The sequence below is a fragment of the Gossypium raimondii genome, unplaced genomic scaffold (assembly GCF_025698545.1).
Source record: "Gossypium raimondii isolate GPD5lz unplaced genomic scaffold, ASM2569854v1 Contig00255, whole genome shotgun sequence".
NCBI classification, from domain to species: domain Eukaryota; kingdom Viridiplantae; phylum Streptophyta; class Magnoliopsida; order Malvales; family Malvaceae; genus Gossypium; species Gossypium raimondii.
In genome coordinates, this window is record NW_026291356.1 from 285,603 (window position 1) to 299,484 (window position 13,882).

Genomic DNA, 13,882 nt, shown 5'->3' on the forward strand with positions numbered 1-13,882 from the left:
CATCCATTATCTTTTCTCATTTTAACTGATAATAACAAAAAGTGCAGAATCTACACACAACCTAGTCCCACCACCACCATTGCTGTTACAACAATTTGAAGGTTGTATGTTCTATAAGGAGTTATGATTCATTTAAGATATATGATTAAAAAATCTAAATTTCAATATAAAAATATAAAAAATATTGATTACAACAAAAGTTATCTAAATGTTCTTTTAGGGATATTCTGGTAAGGATTTAAAATCCTGTAAGTTTTAAATTAAAGATTTTTTACGTGGAATATATAAAAAAAACAACCTTATTAAATTTGGTTTGCTGGAAAACCTTATTCAAAGCTACCAATTATAAAAAAAGTAAAAGGAAATCAACAATCCAAGTTATTGTCTCCAACCTTGTGGAGAGGATTCCTTAGTTGGTGGTATCTCATGGCTTTCCCTCCTAACAATATTATCTCAAAGATTCGAACTTTTGTATCTTTTTCTAAGAATGCAATGGGTCTTACCATTGTATCCAACATTAATGGTTAATAAAATTAGATTACTTTCATTTATAAACCATATTTTATGTTTTGTTTTACAATATTCACTGTGCCTTAAATGAAATTAGATATAGGGGTAAATAAATTTTAAATTAATTAATTCGATATGAATACAATTATGATATAATAAAATACACGTATCTAAAAAAAGGGAAATAATTGGTGGTTGTAATTAAAAGTGGATGAGTTTTGGGGTCAATGGCTGTCATGCTGAGTTCATGAAGTCACGAGTCAAACCGGGTTAGGAGTTTTACTATTTGTGAATCACTCAAAGAAAGCGAAAGAAGTGGGGAAACAGTTCCTGATTCTAGAGGTTGACATTTCACATTTTATTCATAAAAATGACCTGATCGCTAGTTAATTAAGCAGTGTTTGAAACACCAAACATATTGTTTTCTTGTAAAATATTTTTATATAAAATCCATTCATTTGTTTGAAATATATTAAAGTGATGAGCTTTATTAATCAATCTTGTGAAAACTGAAGGGATGAGATTGATACATAAGATACTATATTCAAAGTAAATAAATGCTTTTCACGTATAATCCAAAAGAACCATCCATTTGTAAGGAATTACGAGCAAAAAGAGGTTAAATGGCTTTTCATAATTTTATTATAACCTCTCAAGTCATAATCCGGTTTCAACAAAATAACTAATAAAGTGAGAGCGGATAATGAAAGTTAGATACTTTATGTATATCCCTTTCCCAATTAAGCCAAGTGGCAATGTCAGAAGTTCTAGCAATTACTTCAACCATAACTAATCACTAGGGTGAGCATTCGATCGAACCAAAATATTTTCGAGTTAATCGAGTTTTCGAATATCATTTTATCATCCTAACTTTATTTGAAGTTTTCTCGAATCGAATATATTTGTTCGAGTTAAATTTTAAAAAATAATTTTGGGTCCTTGTAACCGTTGTCACCCATCGTAATAAAATTTGTCCAACTTAATCAAATTTTTTATTAACTTTCATCACCTCATAATTTATTTATTAATTTTTTATATACTGGTTAGCTTATTTGTTTGCTTAATTGTTTCAATTATCTTCAGATTCTTGTCACTATGTATTTTGGAATTAAAAATATATTAAATATAAAATATGATTTTTAATAAAACTTATTTTAAAATAAAATGTGAAATTGATACCAATATAAAATTTTAACACGAATATTTTATGGCATAATTAAGAATTCAATTTTAATATAAATATTCAATATGACTAAACAATTCAATAATATAAATAATATAAAATGTGAAATTTAATTTAATAATATAAATAGTATATATAAATAAAATTATTACTATTTATGTTTAGTGATTTTTTGGATAATTTTAATTTTTATTTGAGAGTAAAGGGTGATAAGTAAAAGTTTAGGGGAAAATAAAAGTTTTTGAAATAAAAGTTTGAGGAAAGTAAATAGGGGAGTAAAATTTTGGAGGAAAATATTAAAAAATTTGGAGGGGAGGGTTTGGGGTAGATGGGAGGTGGGATGAGAAGAGAATAAAAGTTTTAGGGAAAAGTGGGAGGAGTAAAATTTTGGGGAACATAAAAGGTTTTGAGGGTTTTGGGGAGTAAAATTTTGAGAAAAATTAAATGGAAGAGTAAAATTTTGGTGGGAAATGAATTTTGGGTAGATTGGGGGGGTTGGGAGGGGAGGGGAGTAAAAGTTTTGGGGGAAAGTGGGAAGGAGTAAAAGTTTTGAGGGAAAAGTAAAAAAGTTTGGGAGTTTAGGGTAAAAAGGTAAAATATTATAGTTTGATATTCGAATTATTCGAATTCGAAAACTCAACTCGATTCGAACTCAAAATTCCAAAAAGAAAAATCGAGTTGATTCGAATAACTCGATTCGTTTAACTCAAAATTCGAATTTTATTTTTATTTTTTCGAGTCGAATCGAGTTTTGTTCACCCCTACTAATCACTATATATCTCGTATTGTTTCACCAAGAAGATCTCATACCCACATCTTCTATATATAATTACAATTAATGAAGATATGGTGATAAGTGATTTCCATATGAAATTTAATTTCATATTTGTTCTTTTTCGACACAATTCTTAATATTACATGTAGTCCCTCCTCCACAATATTTATACCAATCAAGCTAAGACTCGATTATGTAATTTAAAAAAAAAGTTAAATACTCATCCAAACAAATTCAATTTTAATTTGATTTTTGTAAGGAGTGTTTTAACGCAAACACAATATGATATACCTTTTAAAGTCAGTCACGGGGTCTTGATAAGTGGCAATGTGTCCCTTTCTATAAATTTCTAAATATTAAATTAATTACTGATTTTGATGTTTAAATTTAGAAAAACACATCTATATAATTTCAATGTCTAGAATTTTCTTTACGCAGGAAGGAAGATTTCTCCCTATCAAGAAAACAAAGCACCTTTGTTTACTGCATTTAAGGATTTTAGATGTGATTAAAGTAAGTAAATCAAGTTAAATAAGAAAACAATGGACGAAGCCTTAGGACGACTTGTTGGAAGGGGCGAAAAAAGAAGTAACCCAAGACATAATAACCAACTAAATTCTTCACTTGTCGCCTATACGACCAATTCTGAAGTTTTTAAGGGTGCAAAGACTCCTGACTCAATCTCCTCACCCTTATATAAACAAATTTGTTATTATAAATATTCAGATTCTTTTTTAAATTAAATACTGTAAATATTTTATTAATATTTTGATTGAAAATGGAAAAGCAAATGGTTTTCTTTAACCGCAACCCCTTGTTGGAATTCAAAACCACCAAAATAAAATTATAAAATTGTAATTTTTACTAAAATGACATAATTGGATAATCATTAAAGAAACTAGAATCCCTAGAAATAGATAATAAAAGAAGTGAGAGCTCATGTGAAGAAGGTTTTGGTTAAAGAGTAATATCAATTCTGTTGATCATAACTCGGTTCAGGATAGTTTTTGTTTTATATTAATTTTTGTTTTTGATTTTTAAATTTATTTTGATAAAATAAACTTTATTTTATGTTTTTCTCATAAATAAATAAATAAAACCCAATAACTTTTATATGTTCTTTTAAATTTATATAAAAATTTAAGTTATTGTTACTATTCTAAATATAAAATAATACTTAATTTTAATTTTAAATCAAATAATTAAAAATCAAATTGAGTTTAGTAAGCAGAATTTTTAATTTGTATTTCGTAAACTTCCTAAACATTTCTATTTAAATTTATTTTTAGTTTTTCGGTTCTGGAAGTCGGTTGGTGAAAGAAAGGAGCAGCCAGGATAGGTATACCAAGTGAAAATGCTTAAAAATATGGTATAATGATTTATTAATCTTTCGTAAAAATCATTTTAGTCTTTTATGTAATTTTTATTTTTAATTATATTAAATTTATATCTTAAAATGAATAAAAATTAATATGTATTAAGTTTACTAACATGAAAAATATTTGAATTGCCATGTCAGCAATTATTTTTTAAAATTAAAAAATAAAAATTATTAAAAGGTGTAAAATTATAAAATATAGATTTGATGTGATCTGATAAACCACGTAAATTTAAGGGTTTTAAAAAGTGAAAAATTCAATAGCTATAATGTTGGAAAAAGTGGGTCAAAAGGAGTTGAAAAATGAATAGCGGTCCTTTTTACAATGCTCTAAAAGGTTAAATTAATTATTGCTTTTACTGTTGAAACTATACACGTAGGCAAGAAGATTTCTCCCTATCAAGAAAACAAATGCACATTTGTTGATTACAATTAAGGATTTATATGTGAGAATCTTATAAGAACATGAAATTAGAACATAAGATAACAAGTTAAAATAATATAACTCTTGTAATAAAAGAAGCCTTTTTAGACATGTTGAAGAAAAAACAAAGTAATGGTACTAAGACTCACGAGTCCATGTTTAAAGTTGTCGAGGGTACAATGACTGGGAGACCAACTTGGAAAATTCTTCACTGCTGCTCGCTTATGGGACCAATTTTTAAAGTTATATATATTAAGGCTTCAAATACTAAGGAGTCAATGTTTTCACCATTTTATATTTATTTATTTATTAATAATATAAAATAATAAACTATGGGTAAAAAAGAGAGATGAAAATGGCAAAACCCAATGAGGCATTCAAAAACAACCATAAATCCCTAAACTTCAAAGATCACATTGCATGGCCCCATTAGTATTTTGATTTTGACTACTAACCCTAAAAGTTGATGCATTGTCCCACCAAACTAAGCCATTGCTGCCTCTATATAAACCCCTTTTCCCTCCCTCTCTTTTCACCAAACTCCAACTTGAAAAACCCTTTGTAAATCTCTAATTACCTCTTCCTTCCATCTCATAACTTTTGAGTGGTCTTCATGGATAAGCTTGTTGTTATCCTAACATTTTTCCTCACCCATTTCTTCATTTTTCCGCTAGGCAACTTCGTCAATGGTGCCACCATAACTTCCTGTACCCAAACCCCGTACCCTGATGTGTGCAACTTTTACATGGGAAATAGTCTTAATGTTGCAGCAAACCTCGATCAAACCCAATTCTCGTTCCGCGATGTTGCCATTCAGGTGACCCTTAGCCAAGCAGTTCAAGCTCACCAGCTCGTCTCGTCGATGGACTCGAGTTCTTTCGACCAACGAGCCAAGTTAGCTTGGAACGATTGCGTGGAACTTTATGAGGACACCATTCACCATCTTAATCTATCCAAGACCACTAACAATCAAATTGATTCTCAAACCTGGTTAAGTGCAGCAATTGCCAACCAACAAACCTGTCAAAATGGCTTCATTGACTTCAATCTAGCCTCCCATTTACAAACCTTACCATCCATGTTAGGAAACATTACCAAGTTGATCAGCAATTCTCTAGCCATAAACAAGGCCACCACTGTTACATCCTCTACTTCCCATAGTAACTTCGCTAAACAAGTTGCCAATCGACGCCTACTTTCCGACGGATTTCCGGCTTGGCTTTCGGTTGCCGATAGGAAGCTCTTGCAAACTACCGGTGCACCACCAAAAGCCGATATTGTGGTGGCCCAAGATGGCTCTGGTAACTTTAAGACCATAACGGAAGCTGTGGCAGCAGCTGGTGGGGGCAAAAGAACTGTTATATACGTGAAAGCTGGAGTTTATAAGGAAAATGTGGATATTAAGAGATCAGCTAAAAATATAATGTTGGTTGGGGATGGTATTGATGCCACCATCGTTACCGGTAGCAAGAATGCTCAAACCACAACCACTTTTCGTTCAGCAACTGTTGGTAAGCTCTTTCATGCAACATGCATAAATTTTGTTCAATTAAGTAAAAAAAATTTTAATAGTAAAAACACAAGTCAATTTTGACAACTTTTTGTCTGTCCCCTATTTCACCAACAATCACTAAAAGTAATGATTAAAAAAATAACAATCATCAAACATTACTTTGTACAACATAACGAAAAAATAATAGTAAAAAAAGGTAAATAAACATCCTTTTCTACCTTTTTGACCAACAACTTAATAATTAAGAGTCGTTAATTTCTTCTTTCAGGTGTTTCGGGTGACGGCTTCATAGCTCGTGACATGACCTTCGAGAACACCGCCGGACCCCAGAAACACCAGGCGGTGGCCTTCCGGTCTGGCTCCGATTTCTCGGTTTTCTACCGTTGCAGCTTCAAAGGTTACCAAGATACATTATACGTCTACTCTCAACGCCAATTTTATCGCGACTGCGACATTTATGGAACTGTGGACTTCATATTCGGTGATGCCGTTGCCGTTTTCCAGAGCTGCAACATCTACATCCGTCGACCAATGAGCGGCCAAAAGAACACCGTCACGGCACAAGGGAGAACCGACCAGAATGAGAATACGGGCATAGTCATCCACAATTCACGAGTGACAGCGTCGTCGGATATGAAAGCGGTTCAGGGTTCGTTCAAGAGTTATTTGGGGAGGCCATGGCAGAAATATTCAAGAACTGTGTTCATGAGAAGCACTTTGGATGGACTGATTGATAGAGAAGGTTGGTTACCATGGAGTGGAAATTTTGCTTTGAGTACTCTTTACTATGCTGAGTATATGAACACCGGTGCTGGAGCAGATACTAGTGGAAGGGTGAAATGGGGTGGATATCATGTTATAGGTGCCACAGAAGCCGCAAAATTCACCGTGGGGAATTTTTTGGCCGGAAATTCTTGGATTCCGGGCACCGGAGTGCCATTTGATGTTGGACTGTGATAATTTTCTTGATTGGGTTTATTTTCCCATTTGGAAAATGTAAATAGGAAAGTGACCCAGATGTTGAAATTACTTCGCTTTATAATATAGCACGAGTCAGTATACATAGGAGATAGTAATATTATTATATGGTTGAATTTGTCAAAAGTGATTCTAAAAAAAATGTCAAAAGTGGAAAAAGAAAATAAAACTGTTGTATAATTGGAATTAATACCATGCGTTTACGTTGCTGTTTTTTTAATTAATTTTTTCGTACAAATTAGAAATATATTTTAAAAGATAATATTAGTGCATGCTTGTATGGTTGTCAATCACACAAAAGCAGAATTTCTCATTTCATCAAGCTATTAGGCTAACTATACCAACTTTGACATTTTAAGTTTGAGTTATATTATATTTGTATAAATCGATTAAAGTATTATATTGTATTTTGATTCTTCTATTGAAATATGAATAAATTGGTCCATATAAATTAGATGAAGGAACAAAATGATTCCTCTCTTAAGTTCACAAGCATTTTTTAATAACAAAATTGATTCATATTTATAAGATTCACCTTCAATCCTTCTAAATAAAAGACATTCTAACAACATTTAAGACTCATTTTCCAAGAATCTAACCTTTTTTTTTGCCATCACCAATATTCATCTTGCCCTCATGGTTTTTTAGGAAACTCTTGAGACAACTGCTATTTCTAGTCATGTGCTTGGAACATCCATTACCAACGTGCACACATGACTAGTGGTAGCCGTCAAAGATTGATGTGCAACAATAAAAACACTTCTAGTCTTTTCTTCTCCATACTAACTTTTTCTTTGGCCCCTAATAGCTTTTCCTTGAGTTGCAATTGGAGTACCATCTTAGTGTTAGTTTCTTAGATCCTTTAGAAGCTTAAAACACCTTGGTCTGAAATGCTCTACAGACCATAGTGGCAAATAATCTCATGAGTATGCTTCTTATACCTCTGTGTGTGGATAGTTTCAACCTTCTTGGAGCATTTAGGTTGGTCAGCAACTCATCTGGCCTTGACAAACACAATTGGTTGTACTATTTTATCTTTTTGTCCACATAGCTAAGTGCATCCTTACTAGGTTCTCTTCAACTATTTGTCAAAATCTCATCCAACTTGTCACTACAATAACCAAGTTTCTTCAACACAAATTGAGCAAAGGTATGTTCTTTCAATGTTGCTTCCAATGATCGAGTCAATAAATATTATTTATTATTATTAACTAGTATATTACATATTTATATTAATTTTTGACCCGATAATTTTGTTGATTGAATGGTCAATTAAGGTACAATGAAAAAATTGTAACAACTCTGTAAGTTAATCGCTATTATTTTTATTAATTAAAAGGCTTATTTAGTGAATGTGCAAAGACCCAAGTGGCAAATATACCCTTTTATTATAGTGGACGGTTAAAGTATGACTTTAGTCTTATTTTTTCTATTGAAAATTTATAATTAAAGGTTAAAAGAATAATAAACATTAAACGAAAACAAAGGTGGAAAGAAAGAGAATTTTTCATTCTCATCTTCTCCACCGTACAACACCATTGAGAAGGAAAAAAGAACCTTCAAAGTCTTTTGAATATTCGACCCTTGCATGTGAGTAATTCTGAGGCCCGATTTTTGTAAAGTTTATGGTTTTGATATCGTTGTGACTTAATCTAGCTAGCCTAGGGACTATTTCATAAAACTATTAAAGTTTTGAAATGTTTTCATTGATGGTTTTTAATGTTTTTTTTTTTGTTAATAGCTTGGTTGTAAGCTTAGATTTGATCATGTACTAAGTTGTAAAATGAAATTGATTAAATTTAAGTTTAGGGACAAAAATGAAAATATTTCATTTTGGCATGAAAGTTCTATAATTATTTATTCTAGAGGGCTGTATAAAGATTTATGTGAAATTGGATTGACAAACGAGGCTTAATTTTGAAAGATATGATAGTTTCAGTTTTAGGGGCTAAACTAAATAAATTACAAAACTTCAGGGAAATTGTGTATAATGAAATTAGGTTGTCATATGTGTTCATATGGGCAAGTGACACGGCTGTGCTCTTCATCAAATAGGAAGTTTTGGGGAAACACAATTTCAGTTTGTTACACAGGCTAGCCATACACTCATATGGTACTATTGATTTGGTCACTAGATTTTTCACACGGTCTCAGTTTGTCACACGGTCTGACTACACGACCGTCTGATTGTTTGTAAGTTTTTTCATTTAGGTTCACACGGCTTTAGTAAGTTACACAGCCTAGACACACAACCGTGTGGCTCCAGTTTCAAACTATCATCCTTTCTAACACGACTTATGCACATGACCGTGTGACCCTATTTGAAAATTTTTCAATTTAATTTTTGCATTTAGGTCCACACGGCTTCAGTGAGTTACTCAGCCTGGACACACAACTGTGTGGCTCCAGTTTCACACGATCACTCTTTGTAAAACGGCCTATGCATACGATCGTGTGACCCTGTTTTGAAAATTTTCCTGTTTGTGTGAAAGTTTTCAATTTACTCCTTATTTGTATATGGGTCAACTTAAGAACTTTCGTAAGCTCGGTTAAAACTCAGATTTGTTTGTAAATTATGTTAAATATGGATTATGAACTGTTTTGATTGTTTATTTGAATGATTAAAGTTAAAATTGTATATGAACTATTCCGTTAACTATTATAGTATCTTATAGCTCTACTCCGGCAACTGACTGAGCGAGGGGTTTTATAAAAAAATGTACTTTACTTTGATCCACTTCACCAGCTTCTAATTCTCTATTTCCAAAAATGAGTTTTCTATCTAAGAGTCTACCATTCACCTTACATACTTGATCTAATTTATACAACATGATCTTGTAAGTCTTCATGAAATCTCTAGTTGATTTAGAGTCAAAGTAACTATGGGTGATCAATTGGTTGGTTCTATTGAAAAATACCGACAATCAAATTTATATTTTTCCCAAGCCAAAACCAAGCTGACCTTGGGAAAAACCAACTATACCTAACTGAATTGAATTTGAATTTACTTTTAACTTGTAAATGAACAAGACCTATTTTGTTTGATTTGATTGCTAACTATAAAGTTAATAAATAGTAGATATATTGTTTTGTTGAATGGTTTAAATGTGTATGCATAAGGTAAGGGGTGACAAAATAGACACAAAAAGAAATTTTAGGACTTTAACTATTACACGTTCGAACAACAAATGGAACGACATCTTTGGTGCAATTAAATTCGTTGGGTTGACATGTTTGACTTTAGATTTAATCTCGTTAATTCATCAAATGAAGAAGTATGGATGTGCAAGATGGGATTAACGAGATTAGTTTTTATTCTATTGACTTGGAAAAGAAAGGTGAATCTTAAAGTGTTGAAGATATCCATCCTTATTCTTTTCTCCTGAGAGAGTTTTAGAGTTGTTGGAAGATTTGTTTATGAAGGTTGTTATGTGATAAATACTCAAGATAATTAATGAGATAGTTTCAGCTTTTAAATAGGATTTTAAAGCTTATCAAAACTTTATTGGATGGACTTTTATATTAGCCTATAAATAGACTACTTGTGGCATCACTTGTATGTAATTTTTTAGTGTTTTTGCCGACAACTTTGCTATATTTTCTAGTGGTAATTTTGTGACTCTTTTAGGTGTTCTATGGAGAGTTTATTGATTGTATTATGACGTATTTAGGTGAACGATTTGTAACAATTGGGGTTGGTGTTAGAGTTGAAATTACTTATTTGTGTAAAGGTAAATTAGGCTTAAGAAAATAGGTAATCCGAACAATTGTTGAATAAAATCATTCACTGAATGAGGCTCTGTAAAGTAGGATTGGTTAATTTTAATTGCGTAAAGAAATATCGTGTGTTAATTCTCTCCTTATTTTGCTCTTTGCTTCACTTTACATTTAATTTGTTTAGTTTAACTCTATTGCAACAATAATTAGAACGAAACGATTTTTCAAGTGCAAACCGAAGGCTTTCTCAAGAATTAAATGTCAATGTTATCTATACTTATTAAATCATATGGAAAGAAAAGTGTATGGCTATTATATAGAAAAATTAAAGAGCATATACATCAAAAGGTTATCTAATGGATAGTAGTTGTTGTATAGGAAAGATTAAGAGTGCTGGAAATAGATAATGAAAATAAAGTACCTAAAAAAAGTATGGCAAAAAAAATGGAAAAACTTGATTAGGGATGAGTTAAGCTCAACTATGATGGTGTATTCTGCTCTAACACAAAGAATGTTGGGATTTAGTGCCCTTAGTGTAGTGATATCATCGAATTTACTAGTAATTTTTCAAACAAATTAGCTTAATAAAACTCCATTCTCATTATTGTCTTTTGCATAATGTCCTCGACGATTTTTGCACACGAAGCAAAATGAAAGAAAATATTTTCTCATTGATTATATAATGTTTAACTAATATTTTGTCGCATTATGTGGTTGATCATAATGCAAGAAGACAACTTATATTAGTAAATAATTTAAATTATTCACAGTCTAAATGAAATTGAGCAAGTCGATTAAAAGATTATTGCATGGCCTGTCAAGTCCAATTAGGGAGATACCTTATATTGGGTATCAAAGAAAATGACTCTCAGAAAATAAAGATATAGATGTGATTGTCTGGACTGACAGTACATTAGGTAGAACCTAAGTAGAATAAATCCTAGATCCATTTATGGATTTATTCACTTCTGACGTTTATAGTATAGCTTACCTCAATCCTAAGTAAGTGACGGACTAAGTGTGCGTGAATTGTATACTTTTATGTATCAAAAGCTTAACTTCAATTGGTAATAGAGCCAAAATCTGGTGCATTGAGTATATGACTTTTGTATGATATAGCTTCACTTGTAATAGTGGAATTCATAGCCTAATAAATGGTAAATGGTATCTTCTCATTGGCATTACATGATATATGGAAAAATAACATGGCCATGAACCATTTGTCTAAAGATGAATGATTTAATTGCTATGTTTTAGTAATTGACTTTTTCCATTAAGGAAGATGTAATGATTAACGTAAGATAAAATAAGGTCATATTAAGAGAATGAATTTTATCCCAACTAGATTAAGGATGTCCTATGAGGGTAACACACATATGATAAGGTCATTGGACAACCACTTAATAAGTAGCTTTCGTAATGATATATAATGGGGAGAGCTTAGTCATGGTACCATGACTAAATAATGTTGTAATTAATAAACGAAGAGTTAAAACTGAATTTACAAATTTTTTTAGCCCTAATTATTTATGTCAAATCAATCTCTCCGCTAGTTTGGTATATCGTTGGTGGTTTTCATTTGAAGCAATAATGTGAATATATGAAAACGAGAATTAGAGAAATAGATCGTGTGTATCACTATGCACAGTACATGCATTTTCTCACCATAAACAATAGAAGACTTAGTAATTAAATTAATTTCTTTGAATTATTAATAGAAGACTTAGTAATTAAATTAATTTCTTTGAATTATTATTTAATTAAATTGTAATTAAATAATTGAAATTTGAAGTATAAATTAAATCAATTAGTTATCACAGTTTCATAGAACGAGGTAATTAAATTTATTTACTCATAGATTCTAATATAGTAAAGTCATCATGATTTTAACAGGATTAGAATTGTGTTAAAAATAATTTAATTAATTGAATAAATAATATTTTGGGTATAGGAAAATTATTTATTAGGTTGGATAAATTATATAATTTGGTTTAAAGTTCAGATAACACATATAATTGTGTCTAATACATGAAATGCCTAATCGAGCCCATTTATATGTGATGGGCAACAATCTTAAGTATCTCAAAAAGGGGTGTGTCGCCCACCCTAGTATACTCCTAGTGGGAGTATATTTTTTCTATTAAAATATTATTGTTCAATCACACCTTGTTCAATTGAGTATCTTGTTATTTTCTCTATAAATAGAGATTATAGGCTAGGTCAATTTACACCACATTAAGCGTAATCACTCTACTAGAAAATAGTGAAATTTATTCTACCCAAATAAATTCTATTTTTGTGAGAAATCATTTTTAGTTTCTAGCCCATTGAGAGTTTTTTATATTCCCACTGAATATCAATTAAAGTTTTCATTGCATTCATCGGTTGGTGAATAGAGCCCACATTTTAGCAAGGAAAGGTCAAGAATAGCGAAAAAGATTGAATGGTTGAAAATCAGGATTCAAATCAAACCATCTATTGAATAACACAGGTACGAATTTGGTAAAAAGGTTTTTTGTTATAAAAATCACAAAGGTTCAATTTTAGAAAAAAATTTAAAACTTCTTCTATATAATAAAATTGCTTTCTGAATCGTATTTTTCCACCAAAGAATACAAGTGTGGGTGTAATAGTTAAAGATGTTAAAGGTTGTCTAACAAGAGGAACTAACAAGGAAATGGTTGCAAGCTCAATTATAGAAGTTGAAGTTTGATTCTTAAAAAGGGCATTAGGATGACAAAGAGCATAATATAGAGAAAATAATAGAGGAGTAGATTGTAAGATGTTAGTAACTAAATTGAGAAGGAGGAGTGGCAAAGGATTATAGAGGATGTGCCTTATATTGAAGGACATCAAGTTAAAGGCAGAAAAGTTCTAAGGGGTCGATTTAAGGTAGATTAATAAATACGCTGATAAAGTGATATATTGGATTATCAACCAATCAAAGAGAAGAATGAGCATTCTAAACTGAGTATCTTTACCTCATCCTACTTGGTTAACATACTTAACAATGATGGACTACTTGCCCTACCAACTTATTGTTAAATGTCATGAGTTTTAGGCCTCTTGAGTTTATGTTACTAAGAATATCTCAGCTACACCTAGAACTTAACCGGTCATCACATTAGAATTGTTTGGTTTCTTTTGATGTATGTACTATGACGGTATCACATATTTTATGAATGAAAAAGTTTTATTGACTACAAAAAGTATAAGGTTAATTTAACCTAGTAGCAAAAATAGAAATATATTTGAATAATATAAAGCTTTATATTATCAAAATTTTTATCATTTTTTAAGTATATGAAAACACCGATATCTATAACTATACATAATTTTAACATACATGACAAATTGTAAATGTTAGGTCTCAATTTTATGATACTTGTCTTTTTAAGAATATG

General features: G+C 30.9%; 1 protein-coding gene across 1 annotated transcript; it reads left to right on the forward strand.

The window, feature by feature from the left end:
• Positions 1-4,795: 4,795 nt before the first annotated feature.
• Positions 4,796-6,951, forward strand: LOC105794404 (pectinesterase). Its single transcript, XM_012623566.2, has 2 exons — positions 4,796-5,781; positions 6,052-6,951. The coding sequence occupies exons 1-2, from the start codon at positions 4,884-4,886 to the stop codon at positions 6,738-6,740; spliced, it is 1,587 nt and encodes a 528-aa protein (XP_012479020.1). The 5' UTR covers positions 4,796-4,883; the 3' UTR covers positions 6,741-6,951.
• The last annotated feature ends 6,931 nt before the right edge of the window (positions 6,952-13,882 follow it).

Excerpts from the sequence above, each read along its gene's own strand:
- LOC105794404 (XM_012623566.2), top strand. The coding sequence starts at position 4,884 with ATGGATAAGCTTGTTGTTATCCTAACATTTTTCCTCACCCATTTCTTC. Across the intron at positions 5,782-6,051 it reads TTTTCGTTCAGCAACTGTTG|GTGTTTCGGGTGACGGCTTC; the intron begins GTAAGCTCTTTC and ends TTCTTCTTTCAG.